General features: G+C 45.5%; 2 protein-coding genes across 12 annotated transcripts in view; both read left to right on the forward strand.

Annotated features, from left to right (window-relative positions):
- The window catches only part of OLFML1 (olfactomedin like 1), a 28825-nt gene extending 21152 nt beyond the window's left edge, over nt 1-7673 (forward strand). Inside the window, exon 4 of the mRNA XM_009186686.4 lies at nt 6368-7673. Within this exon, the coding sequence (XP_009184950.1) occupies nt 6368-7158 (791 nt within the window). The 3' untranslated portion in view covers nt 7159-7673. The remainder of the gene's footprint in view (nt 1-6367) is intronic.
- A 5-nt stretch (nt 7674-7678) lies between these two features.
- Nucleotides 7679-14749, forward strand: part of PPFIBP2 (PPFIA binding protein 2) — a 151746-nt gene continuing 144675 nt past the window's right edge. For 10 of the 11 annotated variants that reach the window (XR_004177470.1, XM_031653282.1, XM_031653276.1 and 7 more), the window contains exon 1: nt 10734-11128. The gene's annotated coding sequence lies outside the window, so the exon portion shown is untranslated. Of the gene's footprint in view, nt 10662-10733; nt 11129-14749 lie in introns of those variants that run through there. The other variant, XM_031653277.1, reaches the window with a different exon arrangement.

Genomic DNA, 14749 nt, shown 5'->3' on the forward strand with positions numbered 1-14749 from the left:
TAGGGAGAAAGAGAGTTTGGAGGACAAAAGTAAGAGTTCTGCTTTGGACAGGTTAAGTTTGAGGATATCCAAGTAGGGACATTGAATAAGCAGGTAGATAAATAGGTTTGGGACTAAGTAGATATCCAGACAGGGGCTGAAGATACAAAGTTGGTATTCATCATTATTTAGAACTTCCATGGTCTCAGAGATAGAATGGAATGACTTAGAAAGTGATTGTAGACAAAGAAAAGAGGAGGCCTGAGGATAGAGTATTTAAAAGAGGAAGATGAGGAGAAACTGGCAATGGACACCAATAAAAAACAATCCAGAAAGATGGGAGGACAAACATGAGGGGGATATCCCAGAATCAGGAAGAGAAAGAGTTTCGAGGGAAAATATTGACCAAATAATCAAATTCGGCTGTAAAGTTGATAAGGATGAATCCTGTGAATTGACCCTTGGATTTGCCAACATGGAGGCTGTTGGTGACCTTGACAGAGACTGATTCAGAAAAATGGGCAGCAGAGTTTAGACCAGTAGAGAACTGAAGTCTGATTAGAATGGCTTAGAGGATCATTGGAAGTAAGGAAACGCCTCTTTCAAGGAGTTTTAATATAAAGTGGAATAGAGAAATGGGGCCATGCTAGTAGGTTTTTCCAGGATGGATGATTTACTGAATGATCCAATAGGGAGGAAGAGACTACTGAGGTAGGAAAGGGAAGATAATTTCAGGTGATAAGTTCTTGAGTAGGTGAAAGGGTAAGAGATCCACTGCAAAAGTCAAGGACGCAAGAAGGACGGCAGAGAATGCAGGGTCAGGAGCAGTTTGTTGATGGATTTGGTTGTTGAAAATCCATTATTCATTCAGAAAATACGGAACTACTATATGCCAGATGCTATTCTAAGAACAAGAGATACAGTAGTGAATGAAACAGATAAGACAAAGCTTATACTCTCACGGCGTTTACATTTTATTGAGGGGAATCAAGCAATAATATGCTAATGACAAATGTATAATATGTCAGACAAAATAAGCACTATGGAGAAAAATGATCTAGGGTAAAGGAGTCCCTGGAGAGCTGGAGAAGAGGGTTGCCTTTTTTATAGGGTAATGGGAAAAGGTCTAAATGATCAAGGACCATTTGGAACAGGCCTAAAGGCAGCAAGGGAAGAAGCCATGTAGATATTTGTTTCCAAGCAGAGGTAACAAAAAGTGCCAAGTTCCTGAGGCAGGAGTGTGTTTGGTACAATCTGAGAAATAGCAGAAGTCAGTGTGGTAGAAAAAAATGAACAAGGTGGAGAAGTTGTAGGGGACAAGGAGTGGAAGAACAGAGAGAGAAGCAATAGGAGAACAGCTTACATGTGGCTTTGGAGGTAAAGACCCAAGCTTTATCCATTTCACTCTGAGTGAAATGAGAAGCCAATGGAGGGTTTCAAGCAGACACAGGACATGATATGACTTACATTTTAAAAGCATGCCTTTGGCTGCTGTGGGAATTGGACTATGGGAGGCAAGGATGGAGGCATGAACACCATATAGGAGACTGCTGCCATAGTAGTCCAGGCAGGAGATGGTGCAGTTCTCCTAGGATTGCTTCTACTTTCTCATGGAGTAAGTGGGAAGATCTCCATGCGAGGGTATGATGGAGGCTTGCAGGGAGATGAGAAAGTGTGATAGTCATATGGAAAGCGTGATAGGACTGCTGCCCACAGCTGGCATATAACAAGCAGTTTGCTAACATGCTTGCTTACCTCCGAACCTCTGGGACCCATCTCACTGTGTATCTCTCTTCCTCCTGTCCAGTCTTATTTCCTTCATTCTGTTTCTTGTCCTATGACTCCAGCTGACCTTCAGTGGGCTTTAAGAACCCAAACACTGATTAAGAAAATGACAACCTGCTGACACATCCAACTTTTTTTTTTTTTTTTTTTTTTTTTTTTTTTTGAGACAGGGTCTGGCTCTCTCACTCAGGCTGGAATGCAATGGCATGATCTCAGCTCACTGCAACCTCTACCCCCGAGCTCACATGACCCTCCTACTTCAGCCTCCTGAGTAGCTGTGACTACAGGTGCACACCACTACACCCGGCTAATTATTGCATTTTTTTGTAGGAATGGGGTCTCACTCTGTTGCCCAGGCTGGTCTTGAACCCCTGAGATCAAGTGATTTATCTGTCTTGGCCTTCCAAAGTGCTGGGCTTACAGGTGTGAGCCACGGTGTCCGGTCCACATCCAGCTTCTTATACCAAAGCCTTTCAAAGGATTTGAAGGAGCTCCTCAGAGTGCTCAGTTGTCCTTTAAAGACTCTATCTAACTATCATTCCACCACCTCACACCCAGAAGTCAATGAGGGAGGCCCAGGATTCCTATGCTCTTATTAAGACTACTCTTTCCTACCCATAATAGAAACTTCAGCAGGATTTGCGGTAGACCTGCAAGTTTCCTCATGCTCCTAGCAAGACCACCACTCCCTGCTTCCATGACATTGCTCACCTCACAACAGATGGCCTGATAAGGCAGTCTCAACAAGAGTCCACAATTGGCTGGGAGTGGTATCTCACGCCTATAATCCTAGCACTTTGGGAGGCCAAAGCAGGAAGACCACTTGAGTCCTAGAGTTTGAGACTAGCCTAGGCAACATAGTAGACCTCATTGCTGCAAAAAATAAACAAAATTAGCTGAGCCTGTTGGTATGCATCTTTAGTACCAGCTACTCAGGAGGAGGAGGTGGGGGGATTGCTTGAGCTCAGGAAGTTGAGGCTACAGTGAGCCAAGATCATGCCACTGCACTCTAGCCTGTTTAATAGAGTAAAAAGCTGTCTCCAAAAAAAAGTCCAAAATTAGAACTGATGACCGACTTTTCTTGAAATGACCAGTAGAGCTGATCTTATCCTGATTCACATCAATCTTCAAGGAGGAAGAACTGACCATGCTCCAGGAAGATCAAGTAAAATATGGACATAAAATATCTATTTGAGTTTTCAGTTATGAGGTTCCTGGTAACATTATAAAGAATAATTTCTATGGAGTTATGGTGAAGTAAAAGAATGGGAGGTGAAGATGTAGATACAGAGTATAGCCTATTCTGTAGGAGAAGCTGGCTATAAAATGATGGAAAGAGATAATGAAGCAACTAGAAAAAGGTGCCTAGTTGAAGGTGAATTGTTGTTGTTTTAATGTAGGCTAGATGCTTATAAGCTAAGGCTAAGAATCTAGTAATGAAGGAGAGATTAAAGATAACAGAAAAGGGATAATTCATCAAGGAAGTCTAGAAGAAGCCAGGAAAAGATGAGATCACAGTACAAGTGAATGTATTAGTCTTGGACAGGAGAAATGACATAGTTTCTTCTAAGATGTGTGTGAGGGTAGCAACAGGGGAACAAGTAAAGAAAAGTTTATAACTGAGGAGACAGGAAGTGAAAAGAGTTCATGTCTAATGGTATTTGTTTTTTCAAAGGAATTAATCTGCTGTTTGTGAAGGGACTGGCCAGGGCAGGATGGGTGGGGCGGGGTAGGGAAGATATTAGTATTATGTGAAGATGGTGGGCTAACCATGAAGACCAGTATGGTATTTAGGGCTCAGTTGACACTGGAGACCCCTTATGTCTAGTGGCACCAATATACACCATTGTGAGATTTTCTCCTCCATCAACACTCAACTCCAGGACAAGGCAGATGTTTGAACTCATTCTGGGCCAGGGACTTTTGTTGGGTGGATATTGTGGCATAACTAGGGGTTGATGGGTGAGAATGCCAGTGAGAGAGCTATTACAGTGGTTTAGGCTGTATAGGAAAGAAAGCAAGGTCAAGAGAGGGCTGATGACCTGGGAGAAAGTAGAGGCCAAGGGACTGGAAGGCATGAGCAAAGGAGTGAGGAATGGAAGAATAACCATGGTGAGTGGGATACTGGGGTTTTCGATTTCAGATACGGAATAGTTGTTGGGAATGGGAGATCAGAGTATAACCCTGGAGAAGGATGCTAATGTGGTTTAAAAGTAAGTTTCCATGGAATTGAAGAGGTGGACATGCTCCATGCATATAGGGTAGTGTCCTGGAGAATTGCCAATGATTTAGACTGGGAGGAGTTGACAGCATGAGACACAAAGCATGAATACTAAAAAGGAAGAGATTTTGCTGTAGGTGGGAAGAATAGTAGCCTGAAGTGGCACTGAGGAGCTAGAAAACTGTAACTCCTTCATTTTACTTCACTTTTCTCCTTTCTTCCAGTTTAGATCATTTATCATCCCATTTGGATTAAAGAAATAATCTACTAATTGATTTCCCTGATTTTGGTCTCACTCCAAATGTCCATCATACACAGGACTTCTAGCTTAACCTTGTGGAACAGTCTTGACAGCCTTTATTTCACTCCTGCTCAAAAACTTCAGTATCTCTCCATCTATGGAATAAAATCCAAATTCCTTAGCCTGGCCCTTAAGGTTCCAGGCATAGAGATGGCTTCAATCTACTATAATTGACCCTTGGATAATGTGGTTGCTAGGGGTGCTGACCCTTGTGTGTTGAAAATTTATGTGCAACATTTTTTTTTTTTTTTTTGAGATGGAGTCTCGCTCTGTTGCCAGGCTGGAGTGCAGTGGCATGATCTTGACTCACCGCAACCTCCGCCTCCTGGGTTCAAGCGATTCTCCTGCCTCAGCTTCCCAAGTGGCTGGGACTACCAGCACGCACTACCACACCCACCTAATTTTTGTAGAGACAGGGTTTCACCCTGTTGGCCAGGATGGTCTCAATCTCCTGACCTTGTTATGTGCCCACCTCAGCCTCTCAAAGTGCTGGGATATTACAGGTGTGAGCCACCGTGTCCAGCCTATGTGTAACTTTTAACTCCTCCAAAACTTAACTACGGATAGTCTGCTGTTGACCAGAAGACTGACTGATAAGGTAAATGTCGATTAACACATATTGTGAATGTTAATCTGGTCCTTTCTTATTTACAAATCCAGACAAAGAGAAAGCTGCCTCTGAAGTAATGCGTTATAGCTGGGAGAAAGAGCACTGCAACTTTATTCTAAAAATAAAGTAAGCTAGAGAAAAGAAAATGTCATTAAGAAAATCATAAGGAAAGGAAATAGATTTACTGTTCATTAAGTGGAAGTGGATCATCATAAAGGTCTGTATCCTCATCATCCTCTTCACACTGAGTAGGCTGAGAAGGAAGAAAAGAAGGGGTTGGCTTTGCTGTCTCAGGGCTGGCAGAGACAGGAGAGAATCCACATTTTAATGAGATCTGCACAGTTAAAACTCATGTTCAAGGGTCAACTGTACTTTGCTTTATATATCTAGTTTGAAGCAACATCAAACATTAGCTTGTATTGGTCTAAACTCTACACTTCTTTACCTAATCTTAGAGTACTTTCCTGAAAGTGGTTTTGTTTGCTGTCTGGAATGCTTCTCCACTCCTCTCTGAATATTCAACTCCATTTATCCTTCAAGGACCAAATCAAATACAGATTCTTCCCTGCATCAAATGACATTTCCTTTCTCTATTCTTAAAATTCCACTTTACTCCCTATATTCTAGTTAGTCCTGGACTTAATAGAAAGAACCACGCCCAATTTATACTCATAACCCCAGCTCATAATACCTCGCTCATTATCTTGCTCCTTGTAGGTATCCGGTGTCTGCTAACTATATGCATTCATTCATACATTCATGAATAAATAAATAGAGCTCTTATAATGTTGTAGTCATGTTAAGGGTCAGAATCCTTCACTAGGAGATAATCTCCTCGAGGCGTGGGGTTGATATTGTATTTTTTATCCTCCATACTTAGAACCATTCTGGAAACATTGTAACCTAAGTACACAGTACAATAAAATCGTGGTAAATGGAATTGAATTAGTGTCTTCACACCTAAGTCATTCTCACTGTGTCAATCCCAAGTGCTCTAGACAGTGAACACGGTCTGTGAAACAGCAAATAGCTGTTAATATCCTGAAGTGAATAAAATGCTGACTCTTAGAACTGGATAGCAAGTCCCTTAACAGAGACCATTTATTTATTCTTCATTCATTGAGTCATACAATGAATTGTGGTTGATCTATATACAATAACTATTATAGACACTAAGGAAAAAACAATCTGTGAAAATAAGGAGGTGAAAGAATGGGCTTAGCTTCTTGCTGGGATTTAAATGCCCTTTTTCTTAAGGAAACAAAATGCATGCCTATGTTGCATTTTCACTCTAGGATTTTCCAAGGGAAACTCTTCTTCTAAGGACTGTCATGTCACAGTAGAACTGAAAATATTCCCTACCAGTATTAAACCTGAAAGGAAACAAGATTTACCAAGCACAGTGAGCCTTCCAGAAAGCAGACAGCTCATGTTTATAAAGTAACCTCTCCTTTTTCTCCTGTTTGGCCAGGCTGTGACAACATGCTGATGAGCATAAAGTCTCTGAAAATAGTGAAGAAGATGATGGACACACATGGCTCTTGGATGAAAGATGCTGTCTATAACTCTCCAAAGGTGTACTTGTTAATTGGATCCAGAAACAACACTGTTTGGGAATTTGCAAACATACGGGCATTCATGGAGGATAACACCAAGCCAGCTCCCCGGAAGCAAATCCTAACACTTTCCTGGCAGGGAACAGGCCAAGTGATCTACAAAGGTTTTCTATTTTTTCACAACCAAGCGACTTCTAATGAGATAATCAAATATAACCTGCAGAAGAGGACTGTGGAAGATCGAATGCTGCTCCCAGGAGGGGTAGGCCGAGCATTGGTTTACCAGCACTCCCCTTCAACTTACATTGACCTGGCTGTGGATGAGCATGGGCTCTGGGCCATCCACTCCGGGCCAGGCACTCATAGCCATTTGGTTCTCACAAAGATTGAGCCGGGCACACTGGGAGTGGAGCATTCATGGGATACCCCATGCAGAAGCCAGGATGCTGAAGCCTCATTCCTCTTGTGTGGGGTTCTCTATGTGGTCTACCGCACTGGGGGCCAGGGCCCTCATCGCATCACCTGTGTCTATGATCCACTGGGCACTATCAGTGAGGAGGACTTGCCCAACTTGTTCTTCCCCAAGAGACCAAGAAGTCACTCCATGATCCATTACAACCCCAGAGATAAGCAGCTCTATGCCTGGAATGAAGGAAACCAAATCATTTACAAGCTCCAGACAAAGAGAAAGCTGCCTCTGAAGTAATGCATTACAGCTGGGAGAAAGAGCACTGTGGCTTTGGCAGCTGTTCTACAGGACAGTGAGGCTACAGCCCCTTCACAATATAGTATCCCTCTAATCACACACAGGAAGAGTGTGTAGAAGTGGAAATACATATGCATCTTTACCCAGATGTCACTGCCTTAGGTATCTTCCAAGAGCTTAGATGAGAGCAAGAGCATATCATTAGAAAAGTTTCAACAATGTCCATTACTCCCCCAAACCTCCTGGTTCTCAAGGCTGACCACATTCTGATACAGCTTACTTCAAGCCTTTTCTTTTACTCCCCCCCAGCATTTACTGTAACTCTGCCCTCTTACCTCCCACAATTAGAGTTATATACCAGCCCCTAATATTCACCACTGGCTTTTCTCTCCCCTGGCCTTTGCTGAAGCTCTTCCCTCTTTTTCAAATGTCTATTAATATTCTCCTATTTTCACTGCCCAACTAAAGTACTATTAATATTTCTTTCTTTCTTTTTTTTTTTTTTTTTTTTTTTTTTTTTTTTTTTTTTTTTTTTTTTGAGACAAGGTCTCACTATGTTGCCCAGGCTGGTCTCAAACTCCAGAGCTCAAGAGATCCTCCTGCCTCAGCCTCCTAAGTACCTGGGATTACAGGCATGTGCCACCACAGCTGGCTTAAAGTACTATATCTTATTGAGGTCTAACCTCTATTTCCCCTAGCCCTGTCCTTCCACTAAGCTAGGCAGGTGTAATAATAAAGTGAAAATGTTAACATTTGAAAACCACTTTCCAGGTGTAGAGTGTTTGCACATCATTTAATTCTCATTTCACCCTTGTGAAACATGCACAAGTCTTTACAGCTGTCATTCTAGAGTTTAGGTAACACAATTACAAAGTGAAAGATACAGCTAGAAAATACAAATTCCAGTCTTTCCATCGCCCAAGGAAACATCAAATATGTATGTTTGTTCACCTACTCTTATAGTCAATGTGTTCATCATTTCAGCTTAAAAATAACAGTCTGCCCCTTTAGCCAGTTTTCATGTCTGTGCAAGACCTTTCAATAGGCCTTTCAAACAATAATTCCTCCAGAAAACTAGTCTAAGAGTGAGGACCCCCAACTCTAGCCTCCCCTTGTCTTGCTGTCCTCTGTTTCTCTCTTTTTGCTTTAAATTCAATAAAAGTGACACTGAGCAAATAACCCCATCAGGTTATATTTGCCCACATACCCTAAGCATAAAAGCTTTCTGGGAGTGCTGCTTGTGTTAGGTTTACAGTGAATGATTTCCAACACACTGAGGCCCTTAATAAATATTCTGGAATCTGGACAGAAGTCATACAGCAGGCAAGCGACTCTGCCACAGCAGGCATGCCCTGTGGCACCGAGGGCAGCATGCCTCTTGACAGGGGCTTCCTCAGTGTTTTCCACGTGTTTGTCCAATTCAGCTAAGTTCAAGTCACAAGTGCAGGCTGTGGTGCCAGTCTGTGTCACGTGCTGAGGCCTCTCTCTTTCCAGGTTGGTCACATGAGACAGTTTGCTTTGTGTGCTTGCAGCTGTTTTCCTGTCTTTGCCAAGCCCAGGCTGGGACCATAGGCAGTGAAGAGAAAATGTTTTTTTCCATAGCATTTGAGTAGATCTTTGGCAAAAGGGAATTACTCAACCCATGGATACAGTGTAATTACCCACAGTTCTAACAGAAGGGTACAGAGAGCCCATATCCTTTGTGGAATGAGACAGGTATGAATAAAATAAATGTGATATTACCTGCCCTATTACCCACCTATTTCACAGATATAAGCAATGTAGGCTGCCTCACAGAGGATAATGGGGTAGATTTATCAATAGGAGTGAGTCCTGCAACCATAGTTCCTTTGGAGGCACAGAGGAGAGGTTGCCTGAAATGTGCTTTCTAGATTCCATCTGGGATATGATTTGATTGACAGCTCTGCGGGGCACATCTGCCCCTAACAACTCACCTTGGTAGCTACCTTAAATCCCTGCAGCTTGAATCACTCTTTTAGGTCAAGACATTTTCTCCAGGAAGCCCCTGTTAAGGGACCACTTTGCTTCTTGTGAGCCAGGACAGGTCAGTATGCAGGCCTGGGAATGGGGTTTCTTTCAGGTGAACTTTTTAGCTCTGGGGTCTTGTTGGATTTAAGTGAAGACTGACATCAACATGATCTACATCAGTGATTCTTAAACTTTGTTGCACATAAGAATCACCTGCGGAGTTTTAAGAGTCCTCATGCCATGGCCGTACCCCCAAGACCATTAAATCATAACCTCTGGGGATGAATCAAGACATCAGTATTTTTAAAGTCCCTTCCCGCAATGTGGTTCCAAAGTGCAAAGAAGCTCCAGAGCCGGTGACTTAGAACATTTAAAAAGGTAATTGTATCGTTTTAAGAACAGGCTAGCAGTTTCTGGGGGCTGAGATAAGGGAGTGGGTCCACTAGGGCAATAAAGTGTGGGGTTTGGAAACAGCCACGAACTCTTGTGAACTGCGGCAGCCTCGGTCTACAAAAGCCTCTCTGCTGCTATTTTAAGGAAGTGAAAGAGAACTGAAGGGTGTCCTGTTGTAACACAACTCTTGCGGGCCCCAGCCTTCCCCTGCTGGCTGTGCTTTGGTCTGCTGCTGGCCAGGTTCCTGCAGTGACCACACGTCTCATATTTGCCAGGGTGGCTTAAGTTCTGTTCACATGTAAAAGTCTCCTGGGCCCACTGGTCACTTCAGACCGCGAGGGTAAATTTGGTTCGAAAAAGTTGTATCCTGTGGAGTTTGTTGACACTCCAGCCTGTAGAGAACTAAAGGCCAGAGCTGTGGTGACTCCTGCCAGAGCTGGGGACTATGCCAGAGTCCCTGGTGTCGCTGCCATCTGAGGCCTACAGGGATTTTAAACAGCTTAACAGCAGCCAGTCCTTGGAGGCCTGGGCAGGGCCACAGCCTAGCAGTACAACCAAAACGGGTTCAGGCCACACACTGGAGGTAGGCGTTGGACCAGGTCTCCAGCGTTCAGTCCTCCCCAGTTCGAGAACCCATTCCTGTGGTCAGACATTGCCAACGCTTTCCTTGGACCTAAGGTCCCAGATCCTTGGTGCTGGGCACAGGGAAATGCTTCCTGACCTCGGCTCTTCGCAAGACAGAACTTTTGTTTGGTGCCAACCACTAGAGGGACCTCCACCACCCCAAGTCGCGAGTGGAGCGCGGTGGGACCTGGGGTGATTCGGGGCTTTCCGACCTGCTTAGGGAGGACGGCTTAGAGACCACCTCAGTTTTGCTGGGATCCCATGCGGCCTGAGGAAGTCGGGATGCTTCGAAGGGTTGCTGCTCTGGGTGTGCTTCTAATGTGGGTTTTCTATGCTTTCTCCCTTCGCAATTCTCGACACAGTTTCCTTCTTCCTCGCTTTCATTCCCTGTGACCGGAGAACGGCGCTGAAGGGCTGGAGAAGCCCAGGATACTGGCAGCCAGAGCGCTGGGGACCCACCCGGGCCTCCCAGCAACCGGAGCTGTGCGGAGGAGGAGGTGCGGCTGGCAGGGCGGGGCTCCCGGGAGGGGGCGCGGTCCGCCGAGAGACTCGGGGCTGGTGCCGGGACTCGCGGCCCAGAGGGTGGGGACTAGGCAGGTTCTAAGGGGCGGGGCTGACCAGGCCGGTCCCCGGGGAACAGGAACTCTGGCGGACGGGTCCCAGCAGGCTTCCTCGGTGCCCGAGAGGGAGCGGGTGCCCGAGAGGGTGGTCCCCGTGGCAGGTCCCGGGGTGGGGGCGCGGCCCTCCAGGAAGAGCCTCCCTCAGGTCCCCGCCCCGTCACGTGGGCGCCGGCCCCGTCCGCTGCGGTCGGTCCGCTGGTTGGTCCGGCGCTTGGTCCGGCAGTTGGTCGGTGGGCCGGTGGCTTGTCGCTCGCTTCTGGGCTCTCATGTTTGAAGGTGGGAGGGACACGGGAGCGGCCCGCACACCTGAGCCGCCCGGAGAGGAGCCGCGGCCCCGCACCCAGGTCAGTGGGCTTTCCCCACACCCCGGGCTCGCCGCGCGGTCGGGGTTGGGATCCCCGTCGGGAGCATTGCCTGAGGAGTGGAGCGCCCCCAGAGCTACGAACCACGGGGGCGTGTGGGTCAGTGTCTCCGTGAGCCCCGGAGCATGTCGCAGGCTCGAGGACGGGGACCCTTCTGCAACTCCACTGGCCAGAAGCCTGGGAGGAGGGCAGAACTCCTGTGGGTTGGCTGCGAATCTCCACCCCACCCTGCCTGGGATCAGCGGACAGTCCGCACTCCTGCAGGTGCCAGCGTGGCCCTGGAGATGCGCAGGGAGGTGGGGTCCCTGAGTTCTGTGCGGCGCGTCTCAGCCCTGCTCAGCCCGGGGAGCAGCTGCGTGGACTAGGGAGCCTAAGGAGGTTGCGGAAGCTTTAGGTCTGTCCAGCCCAGGCAATTCTCTGTTGGACACAGCGTGTGTCTAGATGCAGCGCCTCGGCTAAAGCCAGTTCTGTAGTGTAAGTGCAAAAATACAGCACGCTTTTCAAAATCTAAAACCACTGACTCCCCATAGATTTCAGGATGGGGACGGTCCTGTTTAAAAGTGGGCTCCTCTTCACCTCATCACATCAGACTTAAGACCCGTACATTTTCTTCGGATGAAAATAAGATTATATAACTAGAGAACAGAACTTCCAGCATTTGGGTAGGATTAAGACAGGCATTTTTGCCAGTGTTTAATCTTCTTAAAAAACGAATCTAATTATAATTTTACTTTTAGAGCAACCGGATAATTCGTATAGATCCGTCTCCTTTTTCTATATTTTGGTCTACTTCCTGTCTTTCTCTTCATCTCTCTTCTGTCTTTCTCTTCATCTCTCTCCTTTCTCAACCCCTTCTTAATTGATTATAATACAAATCTGAAGTTTTTTTCAAATTTTATAGTGTATTATGTGAAGTTAAATGGTCAACTACAGAAAAGTAGTGGGCTTTAGACATAATTCATCTTCAGCATATTCAGTCTTTCATTATTATAGGTGTATGGAAAACTAAGTTATCTAATTTAGAAATTATTTCTCTCTTTGGCTTAAAAGAGGCAACCCATTTGCACTTTGCTTAAATTAATATCTAAATAACATTGAAGTGGGAGATGGGGATGATTGATGAGGTTTTCACTGATTGCATATATCCGTGTTTTATTTAACATATTTCAATTATTAGTAATACTATTTTAAGATTTGGTGATGTGACAGTTGTTAGCTTATTGCTACTGGAGAGACAAGCTGCTTACCATCATGATGCCTTCTTTACTGGGTAGCTAAAGGAGATGCGCTTTGACTTTAAGATTAAGTGGAATGAGATCAATGACATGAAGACGGTAGGAACAAAGTTATGGGAATTCCTGTCTTTCATCTGAGTGGGAAATCTGGGATAATTTTAAGAAAGGGTGATGTGATGGACCTCAAAGGATCCCTCCTGCGTTTTTCAAGGCAGAAAAGGGTAGAGTGTGGCCTGGGCTGTGACAACTGTGTGGGCAGGCAGGCATGGACTCACCATGAGAAGTGGTCAGTGGTCCAACTTGGCTCTTATGTTGAGTGCTAGACAGTAAGACTGGTGATAAGGCTGGAAAATGGTGCCAGCTGTCCAGTGCAGAAGTCTGGACTTGGTCTGAAGGCACAGCAGGGGACTGACTGATGGTTCTGTGAACTTCTCAAAGTCAAAGACCTTGGTCCTTAACCCTCCCAATTCCTAGCCTGATACAGAGAAAATCCAGTAAATATTTGTGGAGTGCATGATGTGACAACACTGTAGAGCAGAGCTTCTCAAACTTTAACAAGTTTGAGAATCATGCAGGCATCTTGTTCAAATGCAAATTACAATTCCATAGGTCATGGGTGGGACCCGACATTCTGCGGTTTCTAACAGATTCCCAGGAGCTTGCTGATCATTTCCCTATGTATAGCAAGAATTTAGAGTAGCAGTTTGCAAACTGCCTCATAATCTGGGGAGTTTTGTAAAATGTCCAGATTAAGTACTCTGGGATGTTTTTACCAAGTTCCCCCAGGTGATTCTGTTGACAAATCCGAAGGCCAATGCTGCAACAGCAAAGTTCTGGCAGTGTGGTGGGAAGCAAAGTCCAAGGGAAAAGACAGTGGGGGCGGTGAGACTGGATAGGAAACTGGGAGGCTGATTCAGGGTGGAAGGGATGAGGCCTTATTTTGGGCCTGAGAGAGTAGTGAGGAGGGGACAGGTAGGGAGACTTTGGAGAGAGAGAATCTGTAGGAAGGAGGACTAGGGAATGGGACAGTCTCTAGACTGATTAGATAGAATGACAAGTGAGGAGGGAGAAACAATGCTGGGAAGATTCAGCTTTGGGCCTGAGGAATGGTATGGCTTTTAGACTGTAATACTTAAGGTAAAGTTTATGAAAGGTTCTTGTATCAGTTCAAACCCAGAGAGCACGCCAACAGACAACAGGAGGCTGTATGGAGCAACATGCTATTTTAATGAGCGCCTGGGTGCAGGTGAGCTGAGGCCTAAAATGGCATCAGCACCAAATGAGGACGGAGCAGGGGTTCTATAGTCTCCTGTAAACAAGAAGTGTCTCAGTCTGATGTAACTGCTACGTGGTACCCAGACGGCCTCCCTCTCAATCTTCATGGGGTACATGTCTTCTGGCCAGGGTAGGTGTCTTCTGGCTGGCTCTCTTCCTACTTCTGCCATGTTGCTGACGCACGCTGCTGGCGCAAGTGGCCTTGCGCCTTGGGACTGGGCCTGAGAAGGAAGGAGTTACTCATCTCTTCAAGCTTTCAAACCCCGGGGAGAATCTTTCATTCCTGTCTATCTGGTTATAGTAAAAAGGGATAAGGAGTGACCTTCTCAATAACTACTTCAGGTGTGACATAGGGGTGGCATGGGCTCCTTGGAAAAAGAAAAACTTAATTTTAGGGTATTCTTGAGAGACGGGTTGGTATCCATCGTGTCACTGTAGCAGGAGCATAATCTGAATTGTTCGGTGGCTAACTGTAGTTTCAACAAGAGTTTTAGTGGCTTTTATTATTAGTGAGATAACACAGGGGAGGAAAAGGAGGAACCCAGTGATGAAGATTACTGTCCCTACCAGGGTTTTAAATCCTCCAAAATTAGAGAACTGTTGTCTGGCTGCTAGAGTGAGAGCTTGAGTGAGGGTGATGAGTTCAGCTTTTTGGGAGGTGGTGCCTAGGAGGCGCGGATTGACTTCAATAGTGTGGGATGTGGTGTTTTGCGACTGAGGGTGTGGAAGTATCCCTAACAGTGGGGTTAACTACAGATGGGGGATAAGGAAAGGTTGCAGGTTTTAGAGTGGGAGGTTGCAGGAGTAGAAGAAAATTAGAAGCCTCAGATGGGTCTGGGTTGATGTGTTGGGTACTATGGGGAACATGGAAGTGGAGAGTAGTGTGGAGTTTTGAAAGTATGTTTCTGCCTATGAGCAGAGTTGGGCATGAGGGCAGGACTAAGAAAGAGTGAGTGAAGGAAAAGGTGTGCAGGGAGCAGAAAAGTGGAGGGGTGGCTCGGGGTTTGGAGACTTGTCCATCAATTCCCACAACAGAGACGTGAGAGGACTGGGTGGGTCCTGAAAAATTAGGTAAAGCAGAGTAGGTCGCCCA

Source organism: Papio anubis, chromosome 12 (assembly GCF_008728515.1).
Source record: "Papio anubis isolate 15944 chromosome 12, Panubis1.0, whole genome shotgun sequence".
NCBI classification, from domain to species: Eukaryota; Metazoa; Chordata; class Mammalia; order Primates; family Cercopithecidae; genus Papio; species Papio anubis.